The sequence below is a fragment of the Sinocyclocheilus grahami genome, unplaced genomic scaffold (assembly GCF_001515645.1).
Source record: "Sinocyclocheilus grahami isolate Dianchi unplaced genomic scaffold, SAMN03320097.WGS_v1.1 scaffold1241.1, whole genome shotgun sequence".
Taxonomy (NCBI): domain Eukaryota; kingdom Metazoa; phylum Chordata; class Actinopteri; order Cypriniformes; family Cyprinidae; genus Sinocyclocheilus; species Sinocyclocheilus grahami.
Window position 1 is genome coordinate 99,268 of NW_015506420.1, and position 22,586 is coordinate 121,853.

Below are 22,586 nucleotides of genomic sequence, written 5' to 3' on the forward strand. Positions count from 1 at the left end.
TTTTTTCCCCAAAATGCAATAAATCCATGACACGTTTTTTTTTTCCCAAAATGCAATAAATCCATTGAATCAATATAAAAGTTATTTTTCATATTGAAACTGTTGAAAATACACAACATAGTAAGTTGATCCACATATGACAGCCTCTGAACTTGGTCAATACTAATCTTATATGCAGGCACTGGACTAAAAATATATTCAATCAATCATCACTCCCAAAATGAATTCAACGGGAAATCTTGTTAATTCTATAAATTAATTACAACAATAAAAGAAAATGTCACCATGAACATACATGAACAACAATATGACATTAAACCACAGTAATTCCAAAATGAAATTTCCCTTACATTCAACTTCCAAAAGTGCATTCATCTTTGCCATGTTGCATTCATTTAGTTGACTAGTGCTATACGCTGTATTAACAAAAACATTAATGGCATAAATAAAAACACTTACACTGACAAGCTACTCAATATCGCATTCATAATCGAATGCGACTCATCTGCGATTATGAACGCGATATTGCAGTGATCTACGGCTCTGTGTATTAAATGCCGCTCCATCTGAAAGCACGTGATGGAGATTTACTATTAATCACAGAACCGGCTTTACTGACGAGATGCACATGACAATTACATGCGATTTATCGTGCAGCCCTAAGTTTGCTTGTTGATCACAAAATACAAAGTAGATGAGGAAAACTAGGATGCCGGGTGTATTCAAAGTGCCGCCTTTACTGTCTAGAGTCCGTGGAATGGTGCGCTGTGATTGGTTGTTACTGTTTACAGTGCGTGAAATGGTGCGCTGTGATTGGTTGAGCGGATATATCGCATTCTGCAGAGAAGAGAGAGTCGCGGTTTGGAAAAAAAGGGAGAAAACATGACAGAATAACTCGGCGGATATCGCATTTTGCGTATAATTAAAATGGACTTTTCAATGCCGACCAGATAAAATACTGATTTTGGCGGAAACTCAATTTTTGTAAAAATGGCGTTTATCACGTTTTAGTCTGGAGCCCTGTTTTGTATTAATATTTTTCACTTTTAATAATAGTGTTATTGTATGTAAAAACAAAATTGCAGTACGTTCAGGAAAAAAAAATTGATGATTATTTATCAATTAATTAATTTATTGCAATATTTTTTAATGTATTATCATTTAAAACTGTATTTTTGAATTTCACTTTTTTATTTTTATAAAAATCATTAAAACATTTCCTTAAAAGATTAAAATGTAAAAAAAATCAGCCACCATCCAAGTGGAAAACAGCCGGTTTGGTGAACTGGATCAATGAATGTTTTTGATATGAATCACAATAATGATTCATTCATGAATCAGACGTCACTACTTGCAGCCAGATCTAGTGCACATGCCAAGATTTTTAGTGAATAAAGACTTCAATTTTGGTCTGTTTGTCACACACAATTATCATATTGGCTTGAGAAGACTAGGAATATAGCCTAGTGCACAAGTCATATGTACTACTTTTATACAGTTTTTTCCATCCATTTTTATAGCTTTTGAGCACCAGTCTCAATCACTTTCACTATATGTAAAAAGTTCCATAGAAGAAAGAAAGTAATACAGGTTTGGAATGACATGAATAATGAATGTTCATTTTTGGGTGAACTATCCATAGCATTTAATGGCATGGCATTCAGGCACATAAATACATTGTTAAAGGCCTGTGAAAATGTTGGCAGTATGAAGCAAAACGTGACCAGACCAACAGAAAAGTTCCTAACACTGAGCCCTGCTGTGAATAAAGAGATGTAGTTTGACCTTGGATGCATTTGCGTTGGAAACCGAATGACTGTTTGGTTTTGAGGACCGTAAGGAGTCTCTATCTGGGTGCCGGTTGGGGAGAGGGGGGATGTTGTGGTACAGTGAAACTCTCCTCCCTTCTGTCTGCCTGGTGTACAGCAGGGCCACAGAAATGGCTCACTGCCTGGGGTGAGATGACAGTCGATGTTACAGGGCTAGTGACTGAGTGCTGGTTTAACACCGTACTTGGTGGGTAACGGCTTTACCCCCTAAGGGATGTACTGTTCCTCCTGTATCCACATGTATCTGATCCTCCCTGCCATCCCACAGTAGAGATATCACCTCTCGGCCGGCTCTCACATGTGTGACAGCGGTATTAAAGCAGATAGGGCGATTTATTCAGACACTGGGTGACCGCAAGAACACACTGGCTCGTACCACCTTGGAATCTGCCTAGATTTTAACAACCTTGTTTCGAAGGGATGTCTGGGAGCGCAGGCATGCAATATATAAATATATTGAAATGGCACGGAGTGTAACATACTTATTTTACTGTACATCAGCTGCATAATGGCCTTGTATTCAATTCCCACAGGACTGTTTGGACTGGAACATCGCTTTACAGCTTAATTAGGGGATGTTTGTGTGTATCGGCTTTATAAAGCAGCAGTTGGTGAACTCGTTTGGAAAGCGCTCATCAGCTTTTATAATTGGCTGTCTAATTCGTTCTGTCAGCACTGGTATTGGTAGAGTGAATTTACAACAATTATCTGTCTGTTCATGTGGGTTGTCGCTGGGCAGGACATGTTTTGGATGCGGTTTAGGACTGGGGATTTTTGTAGGTTGAAATGATGCTGTGGAGTTATTTTGGAGTTCAAATTAAGGGTGCTGACAAAAAAAATGGGAGGACAAGAGCGAGGCCTTTTTGCTCATAGAGACAGTAGAGAGAGGAGGGAAAAATGGTAGGGACAAGAGGGGCATAATCAGCAAATTTCACAAGTTGGACTCAAAACACTCATCAGCTACATGAGCTCTATACTGTAATATGTTGGAACATGTACACAAACCACTGTGCCATGCTCTGATTAAAGGCATTAAAGAGATTTTCTTCCCCCTTTATGACATAAAATGTGCACCCCAAGGGGTCGAGGTTATTAAATATAAACTATTTATTTATTTAATCATTTATTTTAATTTTGTTATGTAAAATATTTCTAATGGCAAAGCTGAATTTTTAGCCCTCAGAAATCATTCTAATTTGCTTATATGCTGATTTGATCTCAAAAAAGCATTTATTATAATTATTAATGTTGAAAACAGTTATGCTGCTTTTTTGTATAAATCGAGAAACGAGATTTTCAGGATTCTTTGATAACTAGAAAGTTAAAAAACATAATTTGAAACAGAAATCTTTTGTCACATTGTAAATGCCTTTGTGACTTTTAATCAATTTAATGCATCCTTTCTGAATAAAAGTATATAAAAAACTTCCTGACCCCATACTTTTGAATGATAGTGTATATTATTATTATTATTATTATTATTATTATTGGATACTTAAAGAATAGCACACAAAGCATAAATTACACATTAAAAGACCTCCCTGGTGGCACCATTCTGTCCATTTTGTTTGACTGGTCTGACTGGGTTGACACAACAGCATTGACTCAACCAATGGTGTGGCTTACGTGCGGGATTTTCTAGCTGATGACAGCAGTGTGTTAAGGCCCTATTTTGCAGTTCTCTGCAGTGCCACTAGTGGGGAGATAATTACACATATATAATGTGTAAGTGGTTAATGAGACATTTTTATCCACATGGTTTTCATTAGATGGCAGCCATGTCAAACACATGTCAAACGTAATCATTTGATTTATATATCACTTTGTTTTTGTTTTTTTGCAGGGAGGTGTAAGTGGTCTGACCAGATTGCTGGAGTTTAATGATAACGGCACTAACCCCAACATCTACTTTGAGATCCTGGGCACCAACTACGGAGAGGACCGCGGCCGTGGAGTCAGCCGGGTAAGAAACATCCCACTCAAACCCACAATATCAGTTTCGACGTTTCAGAAAAACAATTGTCTTAATTCAAAGAGCTTTTGGATTTTAATTGATAATCACAGAAGCCTAATGAATTCCATCAGCCTCCCTCAGAGAGCGCAGTGCATCAGCACGCATTGTTTATCAGTTTTTCTGTTGTTTGCTTGTCTGTTCGTCTCAGCTTTGGTGGAGTGAGGAGGTAGTTAAGCAGCAGTAACATAAGAGTCGTCCCCCAGTGATCCGCAAGATAATTAATCTGTTCTTTCCATTCGTTTGTCGTTAATTACTTTAGTCATATTTATGTGTATTTGCTCATTCAAATATTGGTCCTAATCTGTCTCTGTCTTCCCCCACGGAATGTGGATCAATTGCTCATGACAGAACGGCAGCTTTGGAGCTGAATAATGTGGCTAACGCTCTCTGATGGGGATACCCCAATCTCCACCCGTCTGGAGAAATAAGTTGGACTTGTTTATTTAACTGAAATAAATGAAATAACTGATTTGCCTCAGTTGCTGATCAGGAAGTCATTTATACGTTCCTTGTGGTTACACAAAAGCACTCTGTCGCACTTTTTAGCATTTAGGTTGCAAACATCTGAGATTTCACTTTGATTTCTACAATTTTGAAACAATCAATGAAAAGGTTATTTATTATGCAGTAGTTAAAAACACAAATTAAATTGAAAGCCACTTTCTGGTACACTAGTTTTACAGCACAGTTTATCAGAGCAGAAAGCAAATGAACCTACAGTAGCTAGTGGAGTTGGTGTAAACAGGGTCCAAAATTAACAATACCCAAATGGCTTTGGTGAGTAAATATAATTGTTATTTGCATGCTAATCAGTCACTTCATGAACTGCAACATTATTTATTTATTATTTTTTAAAGGCATAGTTCACCCAATAATAAGGACAGCTGTGTAAACTCTCATTCTGACAGCACCCATTCACTGCAGAGGATACACTGGTGAGCAAGTTATGTAATTCTAGATTTCTCCAAATCTGTTCAGATGAAGAAACAAACCCACCTTCATCTTGGATGGCCTGAGGGTAAAAGCTTTTAGTAAATTTTCATTTTTGGGTAAACTATTTCTATAAAAATCTGACCCATACCAGTGTAAGCGATGTGATCTGATATGAGATGTTAATCAGATGGTCAGTGATTGTCCTTGAGGACTCCGGTGTGCCAAAGTCCACAGACAACCATCAGACAACAGGCTAGAGTCCTTTAATAACGCCACTTCCTCTCATCCACTGGAACTCACTGCAACCTCACTGCCATCATGCACAAATTAAATTGTCAGATTTCATTAAAGATAATAGTCTCTGACACAAACAAGATCTGTGCTGCACTTCCAAAAGATGAAATGAATCTTTTAAGTACAAAGTAGTTACATTAAGCAAGGTTCTTTAATCAGAGTGGATAATTGCGGACGGCTTGTTATAATGGCTTCTGCTCACTACTGTTGGGAAAGCGCATGAAGAAATGTTTAGTTTGAGTTTGCAGTAAAGAGGCCACCTGTGTTCAGTACAGTTCCTTACCCTTGTTTTGATTTTATTAACGATTATATTGAGCTTGAAGCTTGAATGATTACGCCATTTTAAGCCATACATATACCGTATATATTAAATGGCAGTTGTTAATTTAAATAATTTGGATAAAGACTTTTAGATGTTCATAAAATATATAAAATTCTAAAATAAGTTAAAGGGATAAATTTACCCAAAAAATGAACATTTCCTTTATTAATTACTCACCATCATGTCATTCCAAACCCAGAAGACCTTTGTTCAACTTCGGAACAGAAATTAAGATATTTTTGATGAAATCAGAGAGTTTTCTGACGCTGCATAGACAGCAATGCAACTTTCATGTTCAAGGCTCAGAAAGATAGTAAGGACATTGTTAAAATAGTGCTTGTGACATCAGTGGTTCAACTGTAATTTTCCATGTCAGTCTTCACCACGCGTTCATGAGAGTATCACGACACATGCGTGTGATGCTGTTGACGCAGGAGCTGGCTTTCTGACATAGAACACATGGACTATTTTAATGATGTCCTTATACCTTTCTGGGCCTTGAATGTGGTAGATGTAATTTTCCATGTCAGTCTTCACCACGCGTTCATGAGAGTATCACGACACATGCGTGTGATGCTGTTGACGCAGGAGCTGGCGTTCTGACATAGAACACATGGACTATTTTAATGATGTCCTTATACCTTTCTGGGCCTTGAATGTGGTAGATGAGTTGCTGTCTATGCAGGGTCAGAAAGCTTTTGAATTTCATCAAAAATATCTTAATTTGTGTTCAGAAGATGAACAAAGGTCTTATGGGTTTGGAACGACATGAAAGTGAGTAAATAATGACAGAATTTTCATTTTTAGGTAAACTATCCCTTTTAGATGGCCCTTGAGGTTTCCTTGAAGCAAAATCGCGTTTTTTTATATATATAATGTATCTTTGAGTTAAGGTTATTTCTCTTACCCTGTTAGTTTAGTTTTTTAACTATACATCAAATGAAACGTAATGACGTTTATGATTAAGCAAGAAACTTGGCCACTCAATTTTAAGTACGTTTAAATATTTCATGTACTAATTAAGAACTGATTTGTGCTATTTCGGCCCCTCTTTATAAAGTATCTTGTTTGTTTATTTCTCAGTGAACAATCTATATTTACACTAGCTTGATAATTTGCAAACAAATAGTATAGATGATCAGAATGGCAGTTTTTCACAAGTCCTGTGCATATGTTGATGCCACTTGTGTTTTAAACATCTCTCCAATTAACTGCTGTGTTTCCAGACATACACAATGTGTTTCCACACTTGTTGACGTTGACCAGAAAACAAAACCTGTTTAATGTGACCCCCTGCTAACACATTAGCAGTAGTTGTCTCAGCTTCCTCCTGTGAGGGGGATGTTTTTCCAGCCTGCTGAAAAACTCTGCAAACACTCTTGAGAGTCTTACTGAAAGAATATTTGTAGTTTTTCACTCCACATTTTAACAGTGTCACAACAGATTGCACAAACCCTTGGTCCCTTTTCATATGGTCAATTGTCCAGAACATTATCAGCCCCTTCTGAACAGGCTTTTTAATGGCTTTTGTTCCTAACATAGACTTGTTGGTGGGGTAATTGGTGTGAAGGTGACTCCAGGGTAATGAGTGATGGCAATATTTCAGCATCCTGCTTTACATCCTTCCACTGACCACCATCTCCAGCTCAGAGATTCAAATGGTGGCAGAGATTCAAATGGTGGCTGGTAGTTTTGATTTGATAAAAATTATATTATATACACTGCAATTTGAGTGAAAAGTTGAGAAAAAAAAGGTTTTAAAATCTATGTTTTGCATTCCACAAAATCCTAAAATTTTGTTTATTTCCAGCTGTAATTTAGATTTTGAATAACTTTTTTGGGGGCCCCTGTGTATACACCACTACGGAGATATGTAGATATGTACTTTGTCCATATTTCCATTATAATGGTTCAAAGCAATCAGTCATAATTAGTTTTACCACCATGCAAGAATTAGTTTTCCACATCATTAAATCCATTGGCTACATTCGGCTCACCTCTCTATATATCAAAACATCTAAAAGCTTTACTGTGGCGTAATTGCTCGATTAGCCATTTTGGCTAATCATCCCTGCTGGGATACAAAATATTCTTTTGTTTTTGCCTTCATTGAAAATGTATTAGAGAACAGGTTGAGCAATCAGTGGGGATTATGTGATGGAGTTTGCGCTAATGTGAAAGTCCACTGAGCCGAAAGAGGTGGGAATATGTGCAGAGAAAAAGAAGAGGCTAGGTAGATGTCACTGGGAATAGAGAGGTAGGAAAGTTTATTACTAGCCAGCTTAACGTCCCTTCAGCATCAGCCACTCATTAACTATGCATGACCATCAGCAAGCACCAAGGTAGTTAAAACTTACATATAGAGTTTCTAACATCTGCTACATCATTAGCTTTGAAACATATATTACAGATGAAAAGTTTGGGGTTGGTAAGATTTTCACGACACATGCGTGTGATGCTGTTGACGCAGGAGCTGGCTTTCTGACATAGAACACATGGACTATTTTAATGATGTCCTTATACCTTTCTGGGCCTTGAATGTGGTAGATGAGTTGCTGTCTATGCAGGGTCAGAAAGCTTTTGAATTTCATCAAAAATATCTTAATTTGTGTTCAGAAGATGAACAAAGGTCTTATGGGTTTGGAACGACATGAAAGTGAGTAAATAATGACAGAATTTTCATTTTTAGGTAAACTATCCCTTTTAGATGGCCCTTGAGGTTTCCTTGAAGCAAAATCGCGTTTTTTTATATATATAATGTATCTTTGAGTTAAGGTTATTTCTCTTACCCTGTTAGTTTAGTTTTTTAACTATACATCAAATGAAACGTAATGACGTTTATGATTAAGCAAGAAACTTGGCCACTCAATTTTAAGTACGTTTAAATATTTCATGTACTAATTAAGAACTGATTTGTGCTATTTCGGCCCCTCTTTATAAAGTATCTTGTTTGTTTATTTCTCAGTGAACAATCTATATTTACACTAGCTTGATAATTTGCAAACAAATAGTATAGATGATCAGAATGGCAGTTTTTCACAAGTCCTGTGCATATGTTGATGCCACTTGTGTTTTAAACATCTCTCCAATTAACTGCTGTGTTTCCAGACATACACAATGTGTTTCCACACTTGTTGACGTTGACCAGAAAACAAAACCTGTTTAATGTGACCCCCTGCTAACACATTAGCAGTAGTTGTCTCAGCTTCCTCCTGTGAGGGGGATGTTTTTCCAGCCTGCTGAAAAACTCTGCAAACACTCTTGAGAGTCTTACTGAAAGAATATTTGTAGTTTTTCACTCCACATTTTAACAGTGTCACAACAGATTGCACAAACCCTTGGTCCCTTTTCATATGGTCAATTGTCCAGAACATTATCAGCCCCTTCTGAACAGGCTTTTTAATGGCTTTTGTTCCTAACATAGACTTGTTGGTGGGGTAATTGGTGTGAAGGTGACTCCAGGGTAATGAGTGATGGCAATATTTCAGCATCCTGCTTTACATCCTTCCACTGACCACCATCTCCAGCTCAGAGATTCAAATGGTGGCAGAGATTCAAATGGTGGCTGGTAGTTTTGATTTGATAAAAATTATATTATATACACTGCAATTTGAGTGAAAAGTTGAGAAAAAAAAGGTTTTAAAATCTATGTTTTGCATTCCACAAAATCCTAAAATTTTGTTTATTTCCAGCTGTAATTTAGATTTTGAATAACTTTTTTGGGGGCCCCTGTGTATACACCACTACGGAGATATGTAGATATGTACTTTGTCCATATTTCCATTATAATGGTTCAAAGCAATCAGTCATAATTAGTTTTACCACCATGCAAGAATTAGTTTTCCACATCATTAAATCCATTGGCTACATTCGGCTCACCTCTCTATATATCAAAACATCTAAAAGCTTTACTGTGGCGTAATTGCTCGATTAGCCATTTTGGCTAATCATCCCTGCTGGGATACAAAATATTCTTTTGTTTTTGCCTTCATTGAAAATGTATTAGAGAACAGGTTGAGCAATCAGTGGGGATTATGTGATGGAGTTTGCGCTAATGTGAAAGTCCACTGAGCCGAAAGAGGTGGGAATATGTGCAGAGAAAAAGAAGAGGCTAGGTAGATGTCACTGGGAATAGAGAGGTAGGAAAGTTTATTACTAGCCAGCTTAACGTCCCTTCAGCATCAGCCACTCATTAACTATGCATGACCATCAGCAAGCACCAAGGTAGTTAAAACTTACATATAGAGTTTCTAACATCTGCTACATCATTAGCTTTGAAACATATATTACAGATGAAAAGTTTGGGGTTGGTAAGATTTTCGTTATTTGAAAGAAGTCTCTTATGCTCACCAAAGCTGTATTTATTTGATCAAAAATGCAGTTAAAAACAGTAATATTGTGAAATATTATTACAATTTGAAATAACTGTTTTCTAGTTTAATATATTTTAAAATGTAATTTGTTCCTGTGATACAAAGCTGAATTTTTAGCAGCCATTACTCCAGTCTTCAGTGTCACATGATCCTTCAGAAATCATTCCAATATGCCAAATTGGTGCTTAAGAAAGATTTATTGTTAAAGGAACACTCCACTATTTTTCAAAATAGGCTCATTTTCCAACTCCCCTAGAGTTAAACAGTTTTACCATTTTTGCATCCATTCAGCCGATCTCCGGGTCTGGTGGTAGCACAAAATCATATTACGCAGCGCCTGAAAATAGTCCCAGCTACACTCTAAAAATACTGGGTTAAATATAACCCAGCGCTGGGTTATATTTAACCCAGTATTTTTAGAGTGTAGCTGGGACTATTTTCAGGCGCTGCGTAATATGATTTTGTGCTACCACCAGACCCGGAGATCGGCTGAATGGATGCAAAAATGGTAAAACTGTTTAACTCTAGGGGAGTTGGAAAATGAGCCTATTTTCAAAAATAGGGGAGTGTTCCTTTAATGTTGAAACAGCTGTGCTGGTTTTGTGGAAACGGTGATACTTTGTTTTCAGGATTCTTTGCTCAAAAGTTAAGAATTACAAAGCAAATAGAAATCTATTGTAAAATCATAGTGTCTTTACTGTCACTTTTGACCCTTTTTATGCATCCTTGCTGAATAAAAATATGAATTTCATAAAAAGAAAATCTGACTTCAGACATTTGAACAGTAGTGTAGTTTGCGCAAGTAGCAATTCTGGGCTCTCTATCACCATCTGTGGTTGAATTTGCTTGCGATGGAAAATATTTATTTTGCGCAGATGAATCGGATGGTTTAAGCTTATCATCAAATGTGTGTGCCATCAGTTTGGATGTTGTTTTGCTGGCTAATTAACCACGCCAGCTTTAGCTAACGGATTTAACAAGATTATCTTTCTTCATGACAGTAGTTGACCTGAACGAGAAAACTGACCTCAGAAAACAGTTTATGCTTTCAGCAGATTTAGGTTTGACACATTTCAGCATCACAAAACTGAGTTTGCGTAGCTACAAGCGCCTGCATTTGCACACTTCGATCATTCTCAACAGTGAGCTACAAAGCATTTAAGACCCGAAACAAACTCTGTTTTGTGACTAGGTAAAGGCGGCCCTCAGGGTATGGCCAGAGTAGTACAGCATGACTTTGAGTGTGTTATATTAATATTCGTAAATGGCCCTGGCACCTTTACGACAGGGTGATGTGCATTAATGTGTTCGCTGACGCGCAAGGCAAGGTTGTAGAAGCGCCTGTGTTAAATATGTGAAAACTGTACAGTGGGGTAAGATATCCCCTCGGGTCTGACTCCCCATTTCCCCCAATTTTCCATTCCATTAGGTAGATTCAGATGTTCTTTGAGAGGAGCTGTCGCGGCCTGTAGGGTTGGAGGTAGAGAGAGAGAGAGAGAGAGAGAGCGGACGAGCAGGGCAATCATTGATTTGTGCTGCTTTAGAGCTGCACACTTTTTTTGCCACATTTTGTCTAGACGTCTCCCTGTAGATTGCCAATGTGTTAAATGCCTTGGATTTCTCTTTTCAACTGCAGCCACTCTTCAATTTTCCAAGAGTAGAAAAGATATTTTCCTCCGCATGTGTGACAAGAATTGTATTATCATATTGTTAAACGAGGAAGTGATTGAATAGATATGGAAGAAGAGCTGGGCATAGCTGCGCTTTTGTTCGCTGCTGTCCCATATTTACTTCTTTGTTCCACTCCACTCCTCATTTCCACTTTGTGGACTTATACAGAGATCTATTACTTTTTTTCCAGAAGGCGAATATGTATTTATTCTATTGAGCTAAAGTTCCTCTTGTTCGTGTATAGAATTTGGCTAGGAGAGTTTTCTTTAAGACAATCTCTTAAATATAATATTATAGAAATTTCAGATCACAATCCTGGTTGTGTTAAAGGGGTCATATGATGTTGCTAAAAAGAACATTATTTTGTGTATTTGGTGTAATGAAATGTGTTTATGCAGTTTAAGGTTAAAAAAACACATTATTTTCCACATACTGTACATTATTGTTTCTCCTCTATGCCCCGCCTTTCTGAAACGCGTCGATTTTTACAAAGCTCATCGGTCTGAAAAGCGAGGTGTGCTCTGATTGGCCAACTATCCAGTGCGTTGTGATTGGCCGAATACCTCAAGCGTGTGACGGAAATGTTACGCCCCTTACCATACTGTGATGCCATGTCCCGGAGCGACGAGACAAAACCAATAAAACCCATTATAAACGAGGCATTTGTTGCATCCAGTGGGGACATAATTATGGATTATAATGACTTATACTGTCTTATATACATGTAAAACCATGTCTGCATTTGTGAGCGGAGAAATGACAAACAATGAGCGCTACTCTACAATGCTCAAAACTCGCGTTTGAATCAGTGGCAAGTCCTTTAAATATGAAAACGTACTTACAGTCTGTGAGTCAGAACAGCCGGCATTGTAGTCTACTCTCCCAGGATCAGGAAACAGTCCTCCATAAAATGCGCTGCACATATCTGAATATTTGGGTTGAACTGTTCTGGAACAGTGTTGTAAATACAACTTAACCACTGATTTCTAGTCGTGTCCTCTTTTGGAAGGCCAAACAAAGTATTTTCGCTTTCGCAACGAAACACAGAGCATCTTCACGACATGGCGGCGGTGGTGGCAGCAACAATAAAGTTACGCCTTCTTTCTTAGCGTGAACATTTGGGCGGTGTTATGCAAATCTTCCCACACAGTGACGTAGACGTATTGTTGAAGGTGTTTGAACGAGGCATTTTAGAAGGGCATGGACCAGTCTTAACTTTTATAAAGAATATCTCTTTGGGTTTGAGATTTTAGTCTTTGCAACTTTAGGGATCTTATCTATTCACGAACAGCTTGTAACACTCCAAAAAGAAAGGAAATCACATCATCACCCCTTTAATGAATTTAGGTTATAATCAGGGATTGAAATTAACTTTTTTACTCACCAGCCAATTTGGCTACTCAATTTTTAATTTACCGGCCATTCATAACTTCTACCAGCCAAAAAAACCCCGAAATAAACCAACAGCTTGAGGCTGTCTACATGACAAAGCGACTGTTGCAAATAATTTTGTGTCGGTACTAAGGGTGTGCGATATTGACAAAAAATAATATCTCAATATTTTATTGGATTTTATTGATAAAGATAATTAGACAATATTTTGCTGAATGTGTTATTGTGCTGATATCTTAAGGATACCGTGGACAACTGACTCCTAAAGTTTTTGATATTCTTCATATTCTGTGTGGTCAGTTCACAGCAGTGATAAAAATTAATCTTTTCCAATAAGTTTAGATTGATTTTTACCTTTTATGGGCATTTTTACCTTTATAAATCCATTTTTACTAAAAGTGTGCATCATCTTTTGAGTCAAATTCTTACATTTAATCAGGCAATTATAACAATACTACATTTAGGCTGTTACTAAACAAATGACATCAGTATCGATAAAATTAATCTTTGCAGAAGTTGAATATTAAGTGGCATTTAGATGTATTTACACATGTTAATGCAGCTTAGAGGGACATGGGATGCTTTAACCTGCAGTTACAAATGCATAAATAATGTTTTGATATTTTAAACATGAAATGTTGAATAGTGATATTTAAATTATTTAAAAAATTAAAAGATACTTTAAATGTGAAATTAAATCCACCAGTAACTGGCAGCAAGTCACTGTTAAGTGAGTCATTGCGAATTAACCGAATCATTTAAACGGTTGATTTTGCTCAGAGACGCAAAACAGCGCTGTGTTTGGAATGTTTTCTGTTGGCGAAATAACGCAAAAACAGCCAATATGGTGTCTAAAATGTAAGTCTCTTGATATTAACTTATTGTTTATTGAACTGTTGTATAAAAGCAATATCACATTTGTAACCATGCTGATTTATTATTTTTTTAAACGGCACTCTTCGTGTGATATTAACTATATGAATTGATATAAATATATACATTTTCCAACCCCCTTATCTTGAATTATGTGATCATTCGTAATGCATATTAACAGACTGAATCATGCAATGAAAGAATGCACTCTAAATGTGCACAGCACAAATTTAGTCTAACCAGGCTACATCACATCTACATGCGTGCACTTTGTAACTTAGATGTGTTTTGTTTGGTTTTTGCAATATACTCGATAATGTCAGGATGTCTCACGAGTTCAGTATTTGTGCTAAACCTGCGCAGATTTGGCTTGCATGAACTTCACAAAGAAATTAATGAGTGAACATAACTTACAAAAAAGTACCCCACCAAACTGGCTAGTGATTTGACAGCGTTACCCGCCACAGCTGATTTTTACCCGCATTTGGCGGGTTGGCGAGTGTTCATTTCAAACCCTGGTTATAATGTGAATAAAGTCAGGTTAAACCTCTTTTGAGATTTAAAAAATACACTTTTACTTGAACTGACAGTATAATAATTTTGGTCACTTTACTTACAAACTCAGAAAAAAAAGTACAAAAGCTGTCACTGGGGCTGTACCTTTTAAAAATGTATGCACTTTATTTACCTCTAAAGGTGCATATAGATACTGTAAATGTACTTATTAGTACCTAAAGTGTACATGTTAGAAACTGATAAGGATACTGCCCCAGTGACAACTTTTTTACCTCTTTTTTCTGAAAGTGTAAAATACAAAATTGCGAAACCCAAAAGATTTTGCTACACAAATTTCACTGCGGGTTCTGGTTGGCCGTGTGGATTTGCCTACTTGGGTTTTACCATGACTTCTGTGTGAGACGTACTCCATACATCGCTACACTTTTAACAATAGATGGACTTGTGAACGCACCCAAAGTACCCCTGCAGTCACTAATTTTATCCCTATTAGATTTATCTTTGATAATCAAAATTGCATACTTAAAAAATTTTTCCTATCTTGCCTTAAAATCGCTTGAATATAACCCCACACCCTTACCTCATTTAGTATATGTGGACCAAAAATGTGCAACTTAGTCCCTGCCTCCACTCAATCAGACCAGCTCACACCTGCTCCACTTGGTTAACTGAAGTACTGAACACTACACTGTGGCAAGTGCCAATATTGGATTAATTTCATCATATATGTTTGAACCAGAAACTGATTCTGAAGAAATCAGAAGAAAAGGAAAAGCAAGTTATACAGGGCCATCTGCAAGTCGATGTCTGAGAATGGTAATGGATTTTATGCATCGCTCTCTACATCATTGGACACATAATTTTAGATAGATCTCAGATAGCTGCCTTTTGAAAAAAAATCAACATCCTTAGATAGAAATACTTTATTAATGATATGAAAAGCCCCATCCTGCAAGATGAGGGGATTGGTTAAATATTTGTGATTGTAGGAAACAGGCCTTTTGTACACTGCTATTTTAATGAGAAAATGCTTAATGTTGTTGATGAATTTGCACATGATTTGTTATTAAGCATATCAAATACACCATATAGACATGTAAACAGGGGGTTGGTGACTTGGTGGCTCTTTAAGGCTTGGTGGTTTATTTTGTGAATACCTGCAATACAATTCGAGGTGTATCGTTGCTGTTTTTTTACCTCATTTTCAAATGTATAAAATGTAACTTAGATGTTTACATAGAAAGCCAAACAAGCTATTTTTTTCCAGACTATGATCGTGCTGTCATCTCCGCAAACACGTTTTTCTGTAATGTGATCTCATGCTCTTCACATATTCTTCTGCAATGTTTTCAGAAATCTGAAATCTTCCCTTTTTGTTCATTATTTATTTATGGCTGTGTATTTAGTGTTTGTATTGTGGCTGCACGCTGTGAATAGTCGTAGAGATAAACATCTCTTGCTCTCCCACAGGATGAATGTCCCTCAGTATAGAGAAGCGTAGTCCTCAAAGCAGAGGTGCCTGTCAATGCCTCGACTTCGCTGGAACAAATATCTGTTTTGGCACTGGGGAACATCTTAAGACTTGTAGTGAGCGAAACATCCATTTTATTTGGAGGAGAAATTACAGGGTACCGAACAAAGTACCCTGTGATTGTTATTTATTTATTATGCTGTTTTGCCAAGAAAAAGAGACTTTGAAAGAAAACACAGGGTTAAACAGCATTCTTTACAGAGTGGTGATAGATAGATAGATAGATAGATAGATAGATAGATAGATAGATAGATAGATAGATAGATAGATAGATAGATAGATAGATAGATAGATAGATAGGCATGTACCCTCTTTAATTGGTCTACAAAAGGTCTTAAGTCTTAAATTTACCTTCATAAATCTTGAAGTGACCTTGCTCATTAGTAGAGGGTGTATTGAATGCTCTGGTCGTAGGTGGGGGTTCTAGATCAGACCCCCAGTGTGCCCTCCTGCCGTCTTCCAGTAGAATTACAGCATGTAAACCCGAGGATTACCACAGACAGTGCCGTTTAGTCTCTCCATGCCTGTGCGGATCAGCACATTCCCATGTTCCCGCTCCAGCCGGATTAACACAACCCAGCGAGTCTATAGTGTCCTCACCTCTCCATACTTCAGTGCCTAGACTTGCCAGTTGTTTCTCTCTCCTTCTTTCTCTAATTTTTTCCCCTTTCTTTGGTGTGTGAGGCTTTGATCACCGCAGGCTCCTCTGCTGCCTGCTGGTAATTGTCAAGTGCTGATGAAGCCGTCAGAAAAAAAACCTAGTGTGTGCCACAGGTGCTGTGTCTGCTTTACTAAAGGTCAAGCAAAAGTGTGAAAGCACCAAGTGTTTTTATCACAAAAGCAAAGAGTGAGGTTGATTCAATGCCAGCTCTGAAACTCTGAAAAGTTTCGTAAGTCAGAGATATTCATAAAAGAAATGTGGTTGTTCGCTTCCCCATTCCTCAACGTAATGCCCAAGGCTATTGCCTGTGCTGGACAAAAAGGCAAGAATCATGTGTCCTTCCAGCTCTCAAGTCTCTTTTGTAATGAACTTGTTTATAATTTCTGAATTTAAAATTAATTTTGTTATTTTTGGGAAGCAGTTTTAATAATATTTTAACAAACTGCTTATTATTTTTGGAAAGATTTTGTCTGCCAATTCAAATTCATGTATTGTGCAGAAAACATGCAGTGTCCAGCATGCAGAAAAAGGAGGAAATTATGTCATAGAGGGGACCAAGCCACAATAATAATAATAATAATAATAATAATTAACTAAATAAACTAAATAAAATAAACTAGATTTTAAAAGATATTTCATTTATTTTTTCATGAATGCCCATATATTGTACTTTTGACATGTTTTTTCCAAATCCATATGACTTAATTTATTCTGTTAAATTTCTGAAATTTCTGCTGAATTTTTTTTAAATATCATCGTAATAATAAACTTAATTTAATATTTTTTGACAAGGCAAGATAAGGAAAATGTAATTGTGTGCAACTCGCCAAAAATTTAATGATATTTATAATTAATTAATAATTGATGTTTAATATATATTTATATATATATATATATATATATATACTATATATACATACACACACACACACACACACACACACACATAATACCTTGGAAAATATATTTTAAATACATTTTTTACCTTTAAAAAAATAGGTTTGTACACTCACATGTATTCAATATTTAAAAGTTCCATATTGTCAAAACTGAAATTTCCTGGCGTTTTTCACGATTACTGAGGTCTAGGGGCTATTTAACTACCATATAAGTTTCAAAACAGTCAGTCCACAGTAAAATTCACACAGAGAGAGGAGCTGTAAAAATATATTGAGATGTTTTTTGGTACTTATACCGCAAATATATTCTTAAGGACATCAAAACCTCAAATAAAACTCCAGAAAGGTGTACAATATGGGACCTTTAAATGTTATGAACTTGTACTTGATAATTACACCACATCACATTTAGAGTAAATAAAAGTTTTTAAAACCATATGAAATGAGCTTGAATATTAAGAGTACATTTCTAGCTTGCCACATTGTTTTAAAGTATATTTTGAAAAGATTTTCCATTTCATTCACATGTTTTTCCAAACCCATATGACTTTTTTTCTTCTGCTGAATTTCTGAAGAATATCCTGGCTGCTTTTTTCCATAAAATGAAAGTGAATGAAAACTGGCCCTGTCAAGCTTCAAAAAAGGATGCAAAATCACCATAAAAGTGGTTGCATAAGTCATGTGGTTTTCGTTTGTGGCTGAACTGTCCCTTTAAATCACATACATCTTTAATCATTACTTTCCTAATACTCCTCATGCAATTTTATTCATGAGTGTAAAGAAGAAAAAATTCCCTGTCCGTCTCTGTAGTAAGTCTAATTAAAGAGTATCTTAGTATCAGGGTCAGTGCTCTTTCCAGGTGCTTCCTCCAGGGAGAGATGGAGCATCACACCACAGTTAGACAGCAAAAGTGCACAACAGCATTCCCCCGTGAAAAAGCACTTAACAATCCACAGCCTGAAATATTCAACAGGGCCACATCATTATCTGCTGGCAGGAAGTGAGGCTACATCATACAGGCTTTATGATGTGGGCTAATCCAATATACAGAACGTTTCCTCATGACTGAATTAGTGTGTCCCCGAAGCCCACCGCCTCAGGCCTCAAGCAGCGGATAAAGAGAGGATGCAGGGATCTGGGGTCAGGATCCCGCAAGTCTTTTGGACTTTTCCATTCAGCCGCCTCATAATGCTGTTTTGGGGCAGGACTTAAGGGCAGCATCAACTTTAAAACTGCTTTAAATATGAAGGAGAAAGAGGCATTCACAGTCGTTCCTGTCTTCTCTCTGTTTGTCGGTCTCTGGCTCGCTCCCTTGCTTTCCCTGGGAGGTATGTTGTTGGAGAAGGTTGAGTCAGTCCACACTCTGTCAATGTCTTAATAGGATGAGGAGGAAGTATTTCACAGTTGCCCTAGATATTGCTGAAGGGCATGATAGTCTGTACCCAGCTCTAATTTTTAAGGTGGCGGTAAAGAAGGAAGTACACTCCGTTAAGAGTCCTTGCTTTTGTCAAGAGCAACGTTATATCTGATCTGTATTGATTTAAACATCACATGGATGCAAGCATGTTTTTGTTTCTGTACATATGCAAATGTAATGTGCAGGCAGAATTAGATGAAGATAATATCAAAATTTCAACAAAGCATATTTATTTTTCATTTTGCTTTATTCATTGTCTTTATGAACATTCTAATCATAATTCAATGATTCTGTTTTGAATAAGATTTTTCTAAATTATTCAATATTTTTTTGTAGATATCTTTATTTTTCTGCATCAAATATTGGCATTCATTACTTGCTTTGGGCAAAATGATTCAAATAAAACATAAAACAAAATTAAAACGTATTATAAATGAGCTTAACTTTAAATGTTTAAAATAAAACACTTAATATAACTCATAATGCTATATAAACTTTGAAGAAGTATAGATTATAATAGTATAGATTACCACAATATATGACATATACTGTACATCTGTTTGTGTGCATTTAATAAAAGTTTGCAGAATGTTGTGTCTCGGTTAGAAACAATATACAGCATCATTTCGATCTAGCCTATTACAAACAGACAGTGTTTTGGCCTAGACAGTGAATACAGGATTGTTTTTATTTTATTACAAATATTTTGTTTTCCCCGATAATGAAATTTCTAAGAAATAATTATTAATAATGCTTGCTGTAAGCTCAAAGATGGCCTTTCTGGGAACTTCAAAAACTAATTAGTGTATACGTCAGGTGATGAATCTTTGACTTTAGTGAATTTATACTGAAAAACATAGGCTCACAATTTTTCAATCTCAATTTAGAATTGTTTTTAATCTTTTGTATGAACTAATTGACTTTGTTCGCAAAGCTTTATTAAAATGGCTCACACGTTCACCTCTCTGAAGCCCTGTGCTGTGTCTGAAGATTAAATATTAAATAGATTGGCTTTAGTCCAGCATTACAGTCAAATTCATTACTGTTTATCCAATCATTAGTTCAAATGAATATTTCATTTGAACTGATAATTGTGTTTACAAAACTCTTTTAATCAGAAACGCTAGGGACTGCGTTTTTTCCACTTTGTAAATATTTTATGAATGTGTTTGTAAGCATCAATAATTGTCAATTTGAATTTATGTACAGCACTTTTACTTTTCATAGTTTAATTATAGTTGATCTCAGGTAAAGCAGAGTAACATCTGACATAAGCTTATCCTAATTCAATTAACAAAAGAAAGTCTGTTTGTCTGTAGGAAAACAGCTACAGTCAGGTAAAAACAGGCGTTTGTAATTCCTGCTTATTAATAGTTAGTAAGGTAGTTGTTAATTTTAGATATGGGCTTGGATTAAAGGATCTCAAATATGCAATGCAGAAAAAGACAATATGTGCTTTATAAATGCTAAAACAGCCATTATGCTAGTAATATATATATATATATGTATATGTATATGTATATGTATATGTATGTGTATGTGTGTGTGTGTGTGTAAATAAATGAAAAACAGAACCATTTTCACTAGAGGTCTCAGACTTTTGGACCCCATTTTATTTTTAATTTCCCTTGGCATATTAAGGGTACATTTTCATTGCATCTTCAGTTGATAGATCATATCAATCTAACCTTTTTCAATCTCTCTCTTTTTTTTTATCTGCAGAAACTACCTCTTCCGACTGAATCTAAACAACATTTCACTAATTCAGGTGAGACACATACTTACAGTGCTTATTAATGTTCAGCAGTCTCTACTAGATATATTTTAAATACCTTTTTAAAAAATAATTAAGATTTGTACACTCAATCACATGTATTCAAGATTTAAATGTTATGAACTTTTACTTGATAGTTATACCACATGACATTTAGAGTAAACTGAAGCTGAAACTGAACATATTAAAAAGCCTTAGCATAACATATTCCTCAGGTCTGACTGTGCAATACAGTGGAGTCCAATAGTCGAAGGCGAGTAGTAAAAATGTCTCTATTTAGATTTTTTCAACAAAATAAAAGTTTTGAAAACCATATGAAATGAACTTGAATGTAAAGAGTACATTTCTAGCTTGAAAAAGTCAGAAAAATACATTTAATATGTGCTTTATAAATACTAATAAACAACCATTATGCTAGTAATATGCATGCCAATAAGCTTAATAATGAGATTTTTAGAGGTCTAAAGTGTTACCGGTTATTTTTGCAACTGTTTGGTGACCTTGTAATATGCAGTTTTTGCTTCCAACTAAATATTATGTAAAAACATATTATCTTACACAATTGTGCTTCTCAAGCATCTTATTTGAACGATGTTTAAATATTTTTACTGGACAACAAGAAAAATACTCATTAAGAACAAGCCTTTTTACAATGCGGATACAGTGCAGGTGTCATTAGGTCAGTTGTACAGAGGGATGGAGCTCAATAGTTTCAGTCCATTTGTGTATGATTTTATTCCATTCACACAGGATCTGCCCAGCAAAGAGCGCAGACTGAACTTTGATGTACAGCCCGGAGCTCCTCACTCCTTTCAGCAGTCCCTAGCGTGCTGTGTCACAACCCTGCAGTCTCCCAACCCTTAATTCTGCTTTAGTTTAGCACACACAGAGAGAAAATGTTACTTTATTGAACATTTGTACATGTCTTGTACTTCATTTCCATGGGGGCGGTTGTGGTAGACCTCAGTGTGGTTTCTCTTGAACGAAACAGAATAGACTGGAAACCCTGAAGGGACTTTGCCTTAGCTGAATCTTTTTCTCTCATTAGACAACCTCATTATCAGATGGGTGTATTGATGTGTGTTTGTGGGTAAAATCAATTCATACCATTGATAGAAACTAACAGACCACCTGATAGTTCAGATGTCAGCTGTGTCAGAGGTAGAGTGGAGGCATCTGCTACGTTCAGCCTATTAATGGATTCTACTACTACTCGGAGAGTCAGTTCTTCTGTTATAGAAAATATTCCATTTATATTATAATATTTACATATATTCAGAATAGTATTATACAATTTAAGAAACTCTTGTTTATTTTTAATATTTCCGTATTTTATAATAATTTTAATAATGTTATGAATATTATCATTTAAATGGTAACAGTAAAAAATATGTAAAAAAAATATAATATAAAATATTTTAATATAATTTAATTATAAAAAGCTATTTGTATACATATATGTATTTAACAGTTGGATTTTTTAAATTAAATCAAAACTGCATGTCACAAATATTTTAATTATTATATATATACAGTATATACTTCTAATTGTTTTTCTAGTTATCATGAACAAAATATATATTATGTATAACGAATGAATAAATGATGGCTTATTTGTTGTTTTCACAACCATTGATGATATACAAAAACCACGTCACAAACTCATTAAGAAAACTAATTGTTTTATATACATATATCTATACTGTATATGTAGCAAATTAGCTCAAAAGGGAAATGTATATAAATAATTACAGTTAATTATGATTAATTACAATTATTTATATCAGCTGCCAGTAGTAACTGTAGCAGAATTAAATTGCCATCAACCAATCTGTTCGTCCAGCGAACATTCAGCTTAAGTTCATATCAACTCTAGGAAAGGATATTTCCGTGGCCACAGAAAATACTTTCATACAGTATTAATGCATTAGAGCATGTAGTAAGGATCAGAATTGTAAAGGGACAATTAATTTGCAAGGCAGAATCAGAAACTCGTGTAATTTGTGCACAAGACTTTTATTAACTAAACACTAACACAAACTAGTCTAACAAACAAACAAACATACAAACATACATAAACTCACGCG

General features: G+C 35.8%; 1 protein-coding gene across 1 annotated transcript in view; it reads left to right on the plus strand.

Annotated features, from left to right (window-relative positions):
* LOC107568412 (glutamate receptor ionotropic, delta-2-like) overlaps positions 1–22,586 on the plus strand; it is a gene marked incomplete at its 5' end in the record, with an annotated part of 188,150 nt that overhangs the window by 52,578 nt on the left and 112,986 nt on the right. The window contains one exon of the mRNA XM_016254389.1: positions 3,673–3,792. Within this exon, the coding sequence (XP_016109875.1) occupies positions 3,673–3,792 (120 nt within the window). The remainder of the gene's footprint in view (positions 1–3,672; positions 3,793–22,586) is intronic.